The sequence below is a fragment of the Coloeus monedula genome, assembly GCF_965178545.1.
Source record: "Coloeus monedula genome assembly, chromosome: 21".
In the NCBI taxonomy this organism is placed as follows: Eukaryota; Metazoa; Chordata; class Aves; order Passeriformes; family Corvidae; genus Coloeus; species Coloeus monedula.
This window is the reverse complement of record NC_138801.1, coordinates 5,260,515-5,275,790: the sequence shown is the minus strand read 5'-3', so window position 1 is coordinate 5,275,790 and position 15,276 is coordinate 5,260,515. Positions and strand designations below refer to the sequence as shown.

At 44.2% G+C, this 15,276-nt stretch overlaps 1 protein-coding gene across 14 annotated transcripts in view; it reads right to left on the bottom strand.

The window, feature by feature from the left end:
• Window positions 1-1,146: 1,146 nt before the first annotated feature.
• Window positions 1,147-15,276, bottom strand: part of FNBP1 (formin binding protein 1) — a gene marked incomplete at its 3' end in the record, with an annotated part of 94,592 nt that continues 80,462 nt past the window's right edge. For 9 of the 14 annotated variants that reach the window (XM_082295280.1, XM_082295286.1, XM_082295290.1 and 6 more), the window contains 5 exons: window positions 12,771-12,880; window positions 10,957-11,089; window positions 9,846-9,967; window positions 9,341-9,480; window positions 8,763-8,941 (listed from right to left, as the gene is read on the bottom strand). In XM_082295280.1, coding sequence (XP_082151406.1) covers window positions 8,763-8,941; window positions 9,341-9,480; window positions 9,846-9,967; window positions 10,957-11,089; window positions 12,771-12,880 — 684 coding nt within the window. Of the gene's footprint in view, window positions 4,244-8,762; window positions 8,942-9,340; window positions 9,481-9,845; window positions 9,968-10,956; window positions 11,090-12,770; window positions 12,881-15,276 lie in introns of those variants that run through there. The other 5 variants (XM_082295288.1, XM_082295285.1, XM_082295292.1 and 2 more) reach the window with 3 other exon arrangements.

Sequence of the window (15,276 nt, the reverse complement as noted above, 5' to 3'; positions counted from 1 at the left end):
TCTAGATTATTTCTCAGATAAAAGCACCACCAGGTGTCATCTGCTGAGCAGGAAAACTGCAAATCTTCGTGGCTCTTGGATGAGCTCTTTCCTATGGCCTGGACCAAGGGCTGATGGAGAAGCTGGCCAAGAGCTGGGGGCTTTTCTCTCACACATTATTCACGACCCTGCACACCAGAATGGAATTGTACACACCTCAGCCAGAGCTACAGAAATGTGCCTGGGTTTCGCATTATTTGGGGAAGGGAGGCATTGCTGTTGGACAGAGCTGCACATCCACACATCCCTGCTCAAACCCCTTCCTTACCAGGCTTGCAACAGCCTGAGTCTTAATACAAAACCAATCAGCAGCAAAAACATCTGCCAAGACTTCCAGCTAGACCAGAGCATTCACCACAGGCACTCCATGGTACAACTCTCTTTAGATGAAATTTTTTCCCCAAGTTTCCAGTTCTCATAGGCTCCTACTGAAAAAGCACAAACCAGCTGCCCCTCCCCACACCAACTCCTGCCACAACAGCCCATGTTTCTTTCTCCTCACATGACCAAATTAAAAAAAAAAACAAAACAACAAACAAGCAACCCAACCACTTAATTCTCTCTTCAGCACCAGCTGGAAAGGTCAAGTTTTGATAAAATCAAATCTCAAAGTGACCTGATGGGACCTGGCTCTGTGGGACAGTCAGAGGTACAGACAGAGCCAAATTATTGGCTGAAAATTCCAGTAGGAAGTAAAACCAAAGCCAACAGGTACCACAAGTGAACCTGTGTCATCACTTATCTGAAGAGAGAAGTAGGAACAGCACCACACTGGCATGGGCTGATCCACTTGTTCCATGTAAATTTTGCAGCTGAAAGCAAAACCCCAACCCACCCCATAGTCAGGAAGAATGAGGAGGAGTAAGAGGGCAGCTCTGGGGAGTTTTAGTCTGAATTTCTCTGTGGCTGAAGCAGCAGTCACAGCCAAATTCAAATTCCCACTCTCCACTGGACACATCCGTGGGAAGCAGCAGCGGGAGAGCGACGGCCACACCTCAACAGCCCCAAGAGCCCCAGCAAAGAGGCACCAACTTTTCTGTTGGAAAAGAAAAGCAACAAACCCATTTCTCTTCGTCTGGCTGATCAAAAGGGTCCAGTGAAACTGTATTTCTGGAATTAAATGTTTATTTAAATATGCAGATGACTTTGTTTCATTGCTACAAGGTCAATATTCGCTTTCAAATGGAAGCACTTTATTTGGTTGAATTCTGTCTCCAGAAACGAATGGGCAACACCAGAACCTTTTACATTGGCAATGAAATCACAACACTGAGATGCCACCGAGATCTCGAGATCAGTGCTCAAACACACATACACACACATATACAAATAAAAAAGTGCTCGACATCATCATGTTAAAATAGAATTTGGCTTCTTTTAGGTCTTCTGACATTTCAGGCAGGAAAACAAAAAACCAGAGAACAATATGCATCAAACTAAATGAACTTCTGAAAAATACTCAGCATTAAACACAACTTTGAGTATCAGTAAATATGTTTCTTCTCTATTTACAGGTGTTAAGAAAGGGCATTAGAGACTTTTGCTGGGGATCGTGAAATTTCATAGGATGTACAGTCCACGCTGCTGGGCAAGATTAGTAAATCCAAGCAGAGTTTTTATAAACCAGTCACATATTTAGTTCTTCAGCGTTTGCCAAAGGTAAATTTATCTACAAAAATTATTCATTACCCTGAATAACGGCAGCAGAATAAATGTGTGCAGACTGTGAGATATGACTGTCACTATTTCTTAAATAAGTTTTAAGATCCAGGCTTTTGGGAACTACTTACCAAGTTTATAAAAACTCCATACATGGTCTTTTAATAAAACTTCAGGAATCAATCAGTCAGCTAAAGCTAATGCTCCTTCTACAGCACAATTTAGCAACACAGACATTGCAATTGTTCCAATGTTCCACAGAGGCTGACAATAATATACTGTCCACCCAGATTAAATATAGAAAAGCAAACTTTGATCTAATTTTTACATAGATGGCACAACAATAGGTGAAAATGAATTTTTAGCTGCTGATTCAACAGTGCATTGGACACGAGAATAAAAATACTGCAGCTAAAAATATTTTAAGGATATTTTTGCACACCTGTTAATTGTTCAACCCTTTAGATCTGCTGGCAGGTGGAGGCCACAAAGCCACAGGTGCCAGCTGTGGGGATCCCATTCTGCTCTTGATCTGAACAGCTCAGTGACCACAGCAGCAGCAGCAATAAGGCGGTGATTTAATGGATTCTGACCCTTCAGTGCTGCAGCAGAACAGCCCCAGCATTGGTGCTGCCCGTGCTCAGCACATCTGGGTTGGGTTTAAATCACAAACCTTCTGCTGGTTGATGCTGGCAACTCCTAAGCACCATCACACAACAGCTACAGGATGGACTGTAGCACCAAGGGACTTAAGAGTTGGCATCTTGAAGGGAGAGAAAGGGACAGAGTTATGAACACAACACAACCCAGCTCAAAAATCACTTCATCCCCTGTGGGGACAGCCCAGACCATTCCCAACACGGAGAGTCTGAGATTCTGGGATGTGTTTTGATGTGCTGACCCTGCAGGATAGCCTGGCAGGCAGCAAAACAACACTCACCTGCCTGCAAACAAGCCCTGAGAGGTTTCCTTTTGGGGTCACTGCCCATAGTGGCTTCCATGTAAAATTTCTCAAACTGTGGGGATTGTACAGAATATGGTGGAGTTGGATTAGAGCCAGTAGATTCCCCCAAATGAGGTGTGGATCCATGAATAAATTTGACCCTCAGGAGCTATTTAGTGGCAACTGACTCTTGCAGGGCTCAAACATGTCCATGACTGTAAAACCCAAGCAATGGTAACAATTCAGGGGAAACCAAGGTAGAATATATAAGTCTGTAGAAGTTTAGAGAGGAAATTAACCCTTTGTTAGGCAGTTGAGGTCCAGATCATGTGATATTTGGAGATACTGTAGCTCTCTCACAACTGTATGACATGATAAATTGCAGAATCACTTATCCTACTTCTGCTTCAAACCAAACCATGTGAGAACAGGGTGGTCACAATTCCTGTCTGGCTGCTGGGTCCAAGTCCAGTCCACAACAAGATTGGAGAAGGAAACAGCGCGGGATTTTTTTTCTTTCCTCTTTTATTTATCTAAAAAACTCCGTTATTCCAACATGAACTGATGAGAACGCACAGGAGGTCATGCAAAAAGAAAAGGCAGGTCTGAAATGCTGAAAAACAAACCAACCAAAAGAAAACTGCAAAGAGATTAAACCACGAGCCACAAAATAACGTGACCCTGAGGAAGGTGGGCGCAGGCAAGGCAACAGGGCGAGCATGCAGGCTGAAACGAGAGCCAAACGGGGCCTGTGAGCAGCAACAAGGGCTGCCAACCAAAATGCCACTGTCCGTGTCTGTGTGTGTCTGTGTGTGTGTGAGGAACAGCAGGGACACAGGAGGGGACAAAGAGAACAAGCAGGAAAACAAGTACATACGTGAGCTTGAAGGGTTTCAGGAAACAGCAGGGTCAGAGGGATTTAATACTTGGAATGAGCATCAGCCTGGATTTGAAAAAAGAGAAATAAAGGCTGACAAGTATTAGTGACCTTTTGGGGAAGGAAGAATGTTGAATAATGCATGTGGATCAGATTTAATATTGACAAATTGAGAGCCCAGTCCAGCTGCTGTAACACTGTTCCCAGGGGAGGTTTTCCACCTCCTTTCCACGCTCTCTGTGAGAGGACCTGCAGGTTCAGCACTAAAGGCACCGTGTGAAACGCTGATGGACCAGTGTGTACATTCAGATGGACTGAGGGACAAGGGGACAGAAGACAGACCAGCACATGCTTGGGACTCTCTGGCTACCCCTTGCATCCAAGGGCAGCCAGCAGTTCTGTGACAGAAATTGGGAGGGATTGGGTTGGGAGGAGTGTGTGTTATGTTTGACAGAGGGGCTGTGCCAGGCTGGCAGAAGAGTGGGAAAGGCTGATAAGGAAATCCGAGCCACAAGTAGCATGCTGTGGAAAAGAGCAAGCGTCTGAATGGTACTGGGATGGAATTTAGGTCTGAATTTTTCAAGTGGGAACTCCAGACAAGACTGGCAGTCTGGCTTTCCATGGGTGTGTTTTAACTGCCTGCAGGGTAAACAGACCATTTTGTTTCTCCTTCTGCGACAAGCTCGCCCCGAGGTTCTTGCACCAGCACAAACACCTTTAGGAATCTAAAACATAAGAAAGACAAAAAGAAAGAGACTGGATTAGAAAGAGGCTGGGGAAAATGGGGTCCCTTAAGAGCAGCTCTGCCTGCAGGAGGTTAAAGGAAATAGGGCAATGAAGCATCTACTGGGTTACAGGGCTTGAGGAAGGCTCCTGACTCAGACAGCAACCCTTCACCCTCAGCCCTTCCCTCCAGCCTGGGATGAGCATCACTGGGATTCTGCTCTGCTCTGGGAGCAGGACCCTGCCAGCACCTGCTTCGTGCCACTGAGGAAACAAACAGCTTTTTCATTTTCTGTCTGCAAAGCAGCACCACATCTGTTCAAGTGACAGCTCCAGAGACCATCAATGACACTGAACAACAACAGGAAATTAAATCAAAAGAGTTTGCAGAGGAATCCAGAGCTTTCCTTTCCACCACAGGCTGCAGAGGCCTTTCTTTCTCAAGGGAAGCCAGGAATATGCAGGTCAGTGAACCAGCCTAAGCCTCCAAATGCCTCCTCTGTCCATCCTGTTCCCACAGACTGGTGGCTGAGGACAAGTTTTTCCTTTGGCCAAGTGAAGCTACAATCCAGAAGCGTGATTTGGCCCAAACTGCTGTATCCAAGGGAATACAGGATGAGTCCAAACTTCCCTTGCATTTGAGAGACCAGGGGAACCCTCTCACCTCCTTTGCATTCACTTCCATCAAATCCTTCCATATGACAGCACAAAGAAGTTTTCAAAGAGCCACAATAAAATATTTTTCTTGAGAAGAACTGCATTTGTGCTTAGTGTGGGAAGCAGCTCTGGGCCATTTGCTGTCCCTTAGGAAAGTTAAATGTCACTATTTTTTGCCACTAATTATTGCCATCTACTAGGAACTGCCATTAAAAAAACCCCAAAAACCAAAACCTCACAGGAATGAGAAAATATAATGTTTATTAGAAGAAGACACCGTGGTACATCAAGCTATAAAGAGATTCCTGACAGATGATGATTCTTAAAAAAAAAAAAAAGAATAGAAACAAGACAACCACACTGGCCAGACTGAACAAACCTTAACACACAACAGCAGTTCCTATGCAAGTCCAGGTGCAGGCAGCTGAGTAACCAAAAACACTTATCAACATCAGAGGGACTGAGTAGTTACCAAAACATCTGGGTTAAACAGAAGAACAGCCTATAAAACCATTTATATTTATACACATGTAAAAGGATAAAAACAATTCAAATTCAAGTAACTTTAGTCTTTAAGTTATGTTATATACAATTTTTTTATACTGGGAGAACTAAGGGCATGTATTTAACAAAAGGATTTTAAAAAGCCACAGTCCAGTTTATAATTACCAATTCCTAAATAATTTGGCAAGCATTAAATAATCAGATATATCCTAGATAAAAAGTGCATCAGCGTGGTTAACTTTTACCTATTTATTTATATAAGTCAAGGCTCTGCATGATGGTTACAGCAAACAGCAGAGCTGCAGCACTGGGAATCCCAGAGCTGTCCATAAGGAATTACTGATATCATCAGAGGTGAGGGGGAACAGACCCACAGCGGCAAAGGAGCCAAAATGCTCATCAGCCCACAGCTCCAAAATAGTTTTTATCAAAAAGTTTAACTTCCCAAACCAGCCCCTATTCCTGCATGTCACCCAAACAAACATCCAGGCTTTCTGCTGGAAGGGAATGTGGCGTTTCTGTTGGGTGCAATGCAGGGTTTGTACGGAGCTGGTCACTCCATGCAGGACTTTTTGTGTGTCACACGATTTCACAACATCCCTCAGTGAAAGACAGTTTTGTTCCCAAGCAGATGATGAGGTACCATAGTCAGTAACACAGGGTGGTCAGTCTTGAGCTGAAAGGCCCAACTAGTTCCTGTGTTTGAGAGTTCTCAGCACCAGACACCTGACAGGTACAGAAAAGCCCCGCAAGCTGCTACACCCAGGTGTGCACAGAACAATTTCCTGCACGAATCCCAACGGGAGCAGAGCCTGCAGCTCTCATTCCTATTCAGAAGGACAACAATGCTGTTTGCACTAAATGGACACAGTCGGGGCAGCACCTTCCTCGGTAGGGACATTTCAGAGCCGACCTGGTACCTAACAAAGTCTTTCAGTGATGGAGATATGACATGTGCATTCATCTCTTCTAAAGAAAACCTTCTCAAATAGAGCTCTTAAAACAACCGTAGCAGCAAACCAGGAGAATAAAGGGTGGACAGGCCTATGCAAACCTACTCAGAGATTTTCTGAAGTGGTTTGTGCACATCTGGAAAAAAAAAAAAAAAAAGGCAAAACAAGATAGACATTACTGTTCTTTTTGTGACAGGGTTTGCCAACACCCTCTGAGCAGAGGCACCCCTGTAAATGTCACCAGGAGCCCTCACACAGGGACTCACAGGGCACAGACCCAGCTTGGCTCCTCTAAGACTGAGATCAGGAGGGCACCTGCAGCACATGACTTACCTGTCCTGCTCAGCTCAGTCCTGCAGCAGAGCCCTGACAGCACAGGCTCCAGCTGAGTGAAAAAGCAGCTTTTCACAGAGCACTGAGCAGTGGCACTGAGCTGCCCCTGGCTCATGGCACACACACAGCCCAGCCAGGCAGGTAAGGCTGAGCCAGAACTGACTCTGCTGGCTGGGACAGTCCCAGGGGCTGCTGTGAGCTCTGCCTTCTGCCACCAGCCTTTCGTGGTGCCAGCTGCTCAACCTTCTTTCCAAAGAGAGGAAAGGATTACTAAAGTTTGCAAATGCTTTAGTATTTACAGCATTATCTTCAGGAATGTCATCGCTTCCATTTCAAGGACTGAAGCAAGTCACTTCTACCAATATGCTGAAAATCAATTTGCAGCTTGCAACTAAATTCACCTTTTAAACACAGTAGCATTTTCTCCAAATCTTTATGCTGCATTCTATGAAAGGTTCTCTTTTAGCTTTTCTCTTAAACCAGAGACTTGAGAAATAAAAGAAGTAAACATTATAGTTCCTATACATTAGATATTCACAGATATATTTGATTTTGTTCCTGAAATCCAGCAAAATTAATGGAAAAACTTTAAATGATCTGAAAAACCTCCACTGTGGCTACAGAAATGGCTGCACCTGTTATCAGCCTTCACCCCCAGCACAGTATGCATTTTTACTCTGATGGAAGGTGTCCCTGCCCATGGCAGAGGGCTGGAATGAGATGGTCCCTTGCAACCCAAACCAGTCTGTGATTCCATGATTTCCAACCCTTCAGCCTTGTTCTGGATATAAAGCAGAATGGATGATCCATGTTCCTCTTTCAAAGGTTAATAAAAACCAACAGAGGGGGCTGAACTTTTTGCACTCTTTTGCATCTCAACTGACCATGTATTTGCCAACAGGAACATAAAACTAATGTATTGTGGCAAAACAAAACAAGGCCCAGATTTTCACCTGCAGCAGACAAGGCACTGCACTGATTAACACCAAATCCAACACTGAACTGCTCAAGTTTCAGTGCTGGCTTACAGACACAGTCCTACTCCTCTCTTCCTGCTGCCCATAAACACCAAGGAAAATGGTTCAGTTTGCTTTTGACTTGGATGACTTTGACGCTTATTTAACACCAAGAACTCTCAGGTCTAGGAAACAACAACAATCTGAAGGATTAAGTGACTGAATAAACACAAAATAATTAACAATGGAGTTCTAATATGTCCTGATTTGAAACAGGGCTAAAATCTTTTGATTTTTCATGCTGCATCCCATTACCAGGTGTTCAGCACTGGCATTTACTCCAGCCAGGTCTGCCCTGCAGCACTGCTTCCTTACACAACACATCCTATCAGGGAGGAATTAAAAGCAACAAACAGCAGCTTATGGAGTCCAAACTCTGAATGTCTCCATTGATCTCGTGTGAGCAAAAGATTAAACCATTAGTTCTGGTCATCTGAAACAGCAAATAACATCTGAAATGTAGCAAGGTGGGAAAGAACAGAGGAGCTTTCTTAATGTTTTACCCATTTATCAAGGACCACAGAGTGCTGTGAGGAGGGGTTTTGGTAAGATCTCTCCTTCCCGTTCCACACACACTAAACTAAATTACCACTGGTTTTCAATCCAAAAGGTCCCCAGAACACAACAGGCTCTGAAAAGCTCCCACACAGACACAAACCAGCAGTCTAAATATTCCCTACGTAAAGTTCCACCGAGTGACTTTGGGAAAAACAGTGACTTGTGGATGTGTCTGAGATGCCACCTGGGTACCTGAGGAGAGCCTGTATGATCCCAAAGGGCTTTGTGCTTCCTGCACTAAGCTGGGTGTACAGTGGCAGTTGAGCAAACACTGTCCAGGAAAGGCTGCATTTCCCCTCTGCTTTCACAGTCCCCCACACTACCCTTCTCTGAGCAAGAAAAGCACATTTTGCAGTACAACAAGCCATAATTAGTCCACGTATGAAATAATGCACTTGATGGCATTGTACAGACTCTTAAAAGGCTCTATCTGCAACACAGAGCAGCTTCAGGGTTGGATCATCTCTGTGAAAGCAAGTAAAACAATAATAATAACAACATTAAATATAGGTCATAGCACCTTTGGCATTTTTGTCCAAATAGACTTCAACATAGGACGTGGGGACATAGCCCTCCTCATCTTCATTCCTTCGGATTCGCGTCCACCCGTCACCTTTGTCTTCTTCTATTACATAGAGCATCTCTCCTTCTGCTACAGAGATTGTTCCTTCATTCTGACCTGAAACACACAGCAACAGGGACTTGAGGCTGTGCTGCACAGCAGGAACCACAGATCCGGTGCAGGGAGCTCAGGGCACACTCAGACCATGGGTGGACACAGCTTTTGGTGCATCACTGGCAGCAAGAAGAGGGGCTTGTGGTTCTGGAGTCAGCAGTGAGTACATAAAGAACCAGATAAATGTGACCCTGACAGCAGAGTTTTGGGTCTTTCTCTTGCAGAGTTCCTGTGCAACAGGAGACAAATCCCTGTCTTGGTGCCTTTCTACAGAATCACACCAGACCATCACTTACTTGCCCTTTGGCTATTTAAGGTTAAATGAAGGTTTCTCACTTGCCCTTGGCATATGAACTTTAATAAAACCCAGTCAGTGAAATGAGGGTGAAGTTTGAGTGATACCTTCAAATGTATAGAGCGCTTTACATGTTCCTATGGTGGGTAGTGGTTCTTCATCATCAAACTCATCATCAAAGTCTGTTGCAGGTACTTTCATCTCAGTCTCCTGGCTTTGCTCTTCTGTGTAACTGCCATCGGGGCTGCTCAAGAGAGGAAAAACACAGCAACTATAGCGACCAACCTCAGCAGCAGAGAGAAAGAACCACTTGGTCACCAGGCTTGAGGCAAGGGGAGCAACTCCAGCTGGAGCAGCACAGTGATTCCAGAGCTTGCTCGGAACTGGGTGTGACTGCAGATGGGTGAGAATCCTCATTTTTACCATTAAGAGCTGTAAAAATGCACTGGCTCACTCACCTTCACAGCAGTGAGCGAGGGGGCTGCCACAGTTCAGAAACACATTCTGAAACTCAGCTCTTGGAGTTGGGATATGGCAAGACCAGGCTGCAGAGCCCTGGTGTGTGCCTGCAGTGGCTCTGGGGGCAGTCCCAGCCCCGTACAGATACTGTACCTCTCACGGTCCTGGGCACAGCTGTTCACTCCTGATGGGTTCTGGGCCTCGTAGACCCCACTCTGGCGCCGGGGCTGCTCGGTCCGGGCCGGCAGCCGCCCCTCCACCTCTGCCAGCCAGCCCTGCCAGACAGACACACAAACAGACAGTTCACCCTGCTGGGACACTCCTGACAGCCAGCCTACAGAACAGACTGGTTTGTAAACATGTTCACATTTTCCTTTGAGTGGCAATGGCCAGTTGTTCAAATTCTGGACTGTCTTGCTGAAAACCATGCTTACTAAAAATGTAACTATTTTTTGGCAACTGGGTGCTGAAAACACCCTGACAGAGAAGCAGTAAACAGCCAGCAGAAGATGATGCCACACTAGTCACAGTCAAGTAAAGATGTATGGCTGCTTAGAGTAGTCTCAGTAACACCAGAAACTCAGCAACTGCTGAATGCACGAGAACAAAAGCTGGGGAGAGCGAAAGAGCCACTGATTTCAAATGGGTAGGAAAGCAATGGATAGTAAAACCACATCTGAAATTAATGGGCTGTATCTGTTTATGTTCAAAGCATAATGTAGAAAGTGAAGTCTTTTCTCAGCTGTCTAATCCATCTCATGTAATTATAATGGGCTTTATATATTCCAAACACTCCCCTTCTGTTCTGGAGATTTTATATCACTAAGCAGCTTCCTGTTCATGGCAGACTATTCCTTAAAACATATTTCATCTGATGGCTTCTGTCTTGCTGTTAGTCTCTAAATGGTGCTTTGCATTTATGTCACACTGATTTTCCACAGACGTCTGTAACATGATGCTTCAATTTATTCAATTAATTAAATAAGCATCTGAAGCCCTCTGGGCAGTCCAGAGAGCACTACATTTTCTCTTCACCTCCACTTAGCACAATTTGTTTCCTGTGGCAAATTTAACGGTGGGCTGCCAGCCACAGGAGAAGGTGCACGTTGATGTTACACAAATCAGCTCAAAGACCCCAATTAATGCAAGTGCTCATGTAGCCCTTGCCCACACACACCAAAGTGCATCAATACAAAACAGGAAGGCCCTGCTCAGACCTGAGCGTTTGCTGAGCTGCTTTTTACTGAAGTGTCTCTTCTCATACCTCGAATTTCTGAACTTCTAATCGCAGCTTTTCAATGTTCTGCCCAAGCTCTGCCAATCTGTGGTCCACACTCGCTGCATCTCCCATCTGGGGGTTCTTGATGTACACATCTTTCATCTTTGTTAAGGCATCTCTGAGGGGTAAAACAAAAATAAAACTCATTTAGTGCAGTTGGGGGTAAATGCCTTTAATAAATTGTCTCTTCTTTACTCTGAGGTTCAACCTAAGCTGTTACAAAAGGCACTGAGAACACCCAGATGGGGCTTTTGCCCTATATAGAACCAACCATTAAAAAAGAACAATAAAATTATTTGCCAGAAGAGAATTTACACTGCCAGAGGTGAAAAACAGCAAGTTACCTACAATGTGAGAAGATATTTGATATTGATTTTTAGCCTGACATGGTTTTTTATGTAGTACAACAGTATCAACTTGCTGCCCTGGGGAAAACAATAATAATAAATCTCACAACCATTGCAATCTACGACAGCTTCAACTTCCTAGACTAATATCTTCCCAGTTTTTGGGGCATAGACAAACAGTTGAATCATTATTATCCATCATGGTCTGAAACTGGGACAAAGATGTATCAATAACAGAAATGGAGTGCAAACCAGAAATTCTCACCCTGCCTGTTGCAGCTTGTCTTTAGCAACCCAAATAATCGGTAAGATATTTATTTGTTTCACACTGCTTAAAACGAAGCTGGCTCCAGATGGTTTGTGTTTGTCACAGCACAGGGACAGACAGACTCGAGGCTACAAACTGTGACCCTGTGTCCAGCTGAGTCCCAGGGCAGCTTCACTCAGCTGCTGATGGACATTTCAGAGCTGAAAGATGGAATTATGGGCTGGTTTTAGGCACAACTGTTCAGATCTTCTCTAGGCATTAGCTGGTGGGAGAGAGGTTAATGTGAGTCCCACGACTCAAGTTAACACTCTTTATATTTTAGAGTTTCCCACCAAACTCTTGACAATTGCAATCCTGTGCCTTTGCATTGTGTGTATGGAAACTGGGAAAAAGTGTGGGTGGCAAGGAAGTGGGACTGCTCTGTCCTGAAGCCTTAAGGGACAATGTTGCAAACATATGAGTCACAATTATTACTGTTTGTTTAACTCTTAGTTAACTGCTGGTGCTATTTTCTCCATCATAAACTATCTTCATTTAAACTTCACTCTGCTGTGATTCCATATCTGATTTTAATGTTGGATTACCTCAGAATCGATAAAGAACAGAAAGAAAAACCCAAGTTACCAGAGAGGAAAAAAACAAAGCAATGAGAAATCATATAACCACATGTAATTTTTCTTCCTTATTCATGATATAAAATATAAAGGAGAAATTTTGGGTTAGTAGGCAAAATAAACAGGTTCTTGAAAGGAAGCTGACACAAAATGTAGGCACATGTGTACAAATGCAAAGCAGTATTTAGGGACAGACCAGTCTTGAAATCCTTCAGGGCAGAAAAGTTCTGTGTCTCACAAACAAAACACGCTGAATCCTTAATGCAACTGCAGAATGTGAACAAACACAAAGCACAAATACAGCCTGCCAGAATCAATTAAAAGTGTGTATCTAAAGTAGCCTTATTCTCAACCAGAATGATAAATGCAGCCTTGCAGAAAAAGCATTCACAAAAGCACAGGAGTCATTATCTTCCTGCTTCCAGGAAATCTAAGCTACGGATCAGAGAGACTTTGGATGATGCCATCATCTCATAACAGCCTCTGCTGTTGGGATCTACCCACGTCCACCACACACACAGGAGCTCTGCTCAGTGCAATTTCACTTTTCATTGGAGAGGTTTGACCCACCTTTGATCCATCTCTTTCTGAATGTCCCTGTTTAGTTCATCGACCTTTTGCTGAAGCTTCTTTCTTCTTTGCTCAGGTGGGAGATTGCTGAAGTCTTCTGGGCCTGCTCCCTGCACAGAATGGAATGGAGGGTGGTGGGGCGACAAGGAAAAAAATTAATAACCAGAGTCTGAAAAAATCCTTTGGGACTGCATTTTGAAAAGGGCTCACAAAAACCTGTGCAAAATCACAGTGGTCTGAAGCATTGTTATCATTTGTGCTGTGTTATCAGTCCCTGAATGGTGAGGAATCTGCATGTCCTTGAAATGATCCCAGGACCACATCCTGCTTCCCTAACAGTGGCTTAATGGAAGATCAGCTGGAGAATTCCAGAATTCAACAGCAAAGCTGAGAAATTATTTTTATCTATTATCACCAGATTTTATCTAACAGAGTTCCCTTCTCATGGAAAGCTGATCCTTCCTGCTTTTCTTCACTCTGGTACAAACAGCATTCCCATAAAAGCAGCTCCTGGCTTTTATTCCAGTGTCACAGTTGTGCTTCTCCTGTGCACTGCTGACTGAGTGCTGGTCCAACACAGTTAATTTATGTCAGGGCTCTGCTGAACACACCAAACTAACAGAAGCATTCCCCACTGGATTCTGCAATTTAAAAAACATGCTGCTTACTTTCCAGGGTCCACATTCCACGCCAAAGTCTCTCAGTTTTTCCTCTCTCACTTGTACTCACATAAAAACCAGAAGGTATATCACAGCCATGGAATCAGTTTGAAATCATAACCAAAGGAAAAAAATGTGAAGACCACAGTGGTTACCTTTGTGTGATTCTGCTTGAAAACCCCTTTTCTGCCTTCTGCTATGTCTCCTCTTCATTGCCTCAATTTGATATAGCAGATAGATGACACGTAAAATACATCCACACTCTTTTCCTCACAGTAACACCCAGTTGTGTCTTGCCAGAAGGCAATGGGGGCAGATTGGGTGGGCTATACTGAACACACATCAATACTGAGTAGTTGCACCATAAGGGAGTGAGGTTCTTGTGCATAAGCTTGAATTTGGGCAGGTTTTGCTTGTTTTGGTTTCTGCTCATTCCCTGTCCCATTTCTAAGGGGGAATATGGGAGAAGGAAGGGTAAAAACACAAAGCTGAGTAACCAAATTCAGTGGTCCAGCAGCTTACTGAGAGCTTGTGAGCAGGATTGGGCCATCAGTCAAATTTCTCTCTGAGGAAAGTGGTTTAGAAGAGACACTGCCACAAAAGCTGCTCATTAGACCCTTGGCTCTGTACTGAATGTGCCAGGACACTGTGACTTCCTCCTGCAGCTGCAGAACAAGCTGTTCAAAACCAAAGTGTGGGCGTATCGGAAGGCTGGAGGACAACCACACACAGGTCACCTCCTCCTCTGCACTGGCCATTCCAAAGTCACAGAGCAGGCCTGATGAAACTGCTGCTGTATTGATTGTCAGTCAAAGATGGCATGTGCTTCTAGTGAAGCCTTGATCATCTGTGCAAAATTCACTTAAAATTCCATTTGTGAGACAATGAGAAAGCAAATTTAAGACAAATAACTGAGAAAGGTATGCTGATTCTGAAACTTTACCGACACGGAGTCCTAACAGTGCTTACAGGACTTGTTGTGCCTGGTAGAGGAGAGATCTATTTTAATTTATTCATTAATGTTTAGATTTTGCTTGACAGCAACTCCCACATCACAACAGACATGAGAGTGATTCAATCTATTTTATGGATAATCTACACTAGAGCCACACACATCTTTTTAAGGCGAAGCATCTGGAGGCAGCTTTGTAAACAAACAAGCAGTTACAGGAAAGTCTAGAGAACATATTCTGACAAATCCTCCTCACTTCTGAGCAGAAGAGACAGGCTTGAAAATATCCCCAGCTGAGGATATGAATGAAACAAGAGTGAAATTCAGAAAAGCATCTTTTTGGTATTTTGTTTTTGATTCTTCAGCTTCATTCAAGAGTTCTAAGCTGGACTAAATCCAGCAGCTTTGTTCACAATGCTTCAGACCAAAGCACAAGTCTTGCATAGAGCTGCACACCCAAGGCTGGGAGGTGACCTCGCTCCAACTTTAGTCCGTGCTCAGGAATTTCCTATCAGAAGCTGAAGCCCCTGTTCCAAAAAGGAGAGTCAAGTAGCAGTTTTTGCACATGCTGGGCACATTTCATGCTCTCAAGCACAAATACACCTGGGCTACCTCCCCGGTCGTGGACATTGCCGACGTTTTTAGAAATGCTGCAGCAGTGAGGTGGGGGGGAAAGCTGTGCTACTTCTGATGTGCTGCTCACAAGGTCTCCTTGCAGAAGGATATTGAGATTTAGGATTCAAATTGTCCCAAGATGAAGGATTGTGGAAACAGAGGCTGTGTTAGGACCAGTTTCTGGGCTGAAGCTACATGCGAGGAGAGCATGAGCTTTTTCAGCCCCGGTTTTGGCTCTTGCATAGCGAGGATCCAGAAGGAGATTACAAAAAGCTGCTTT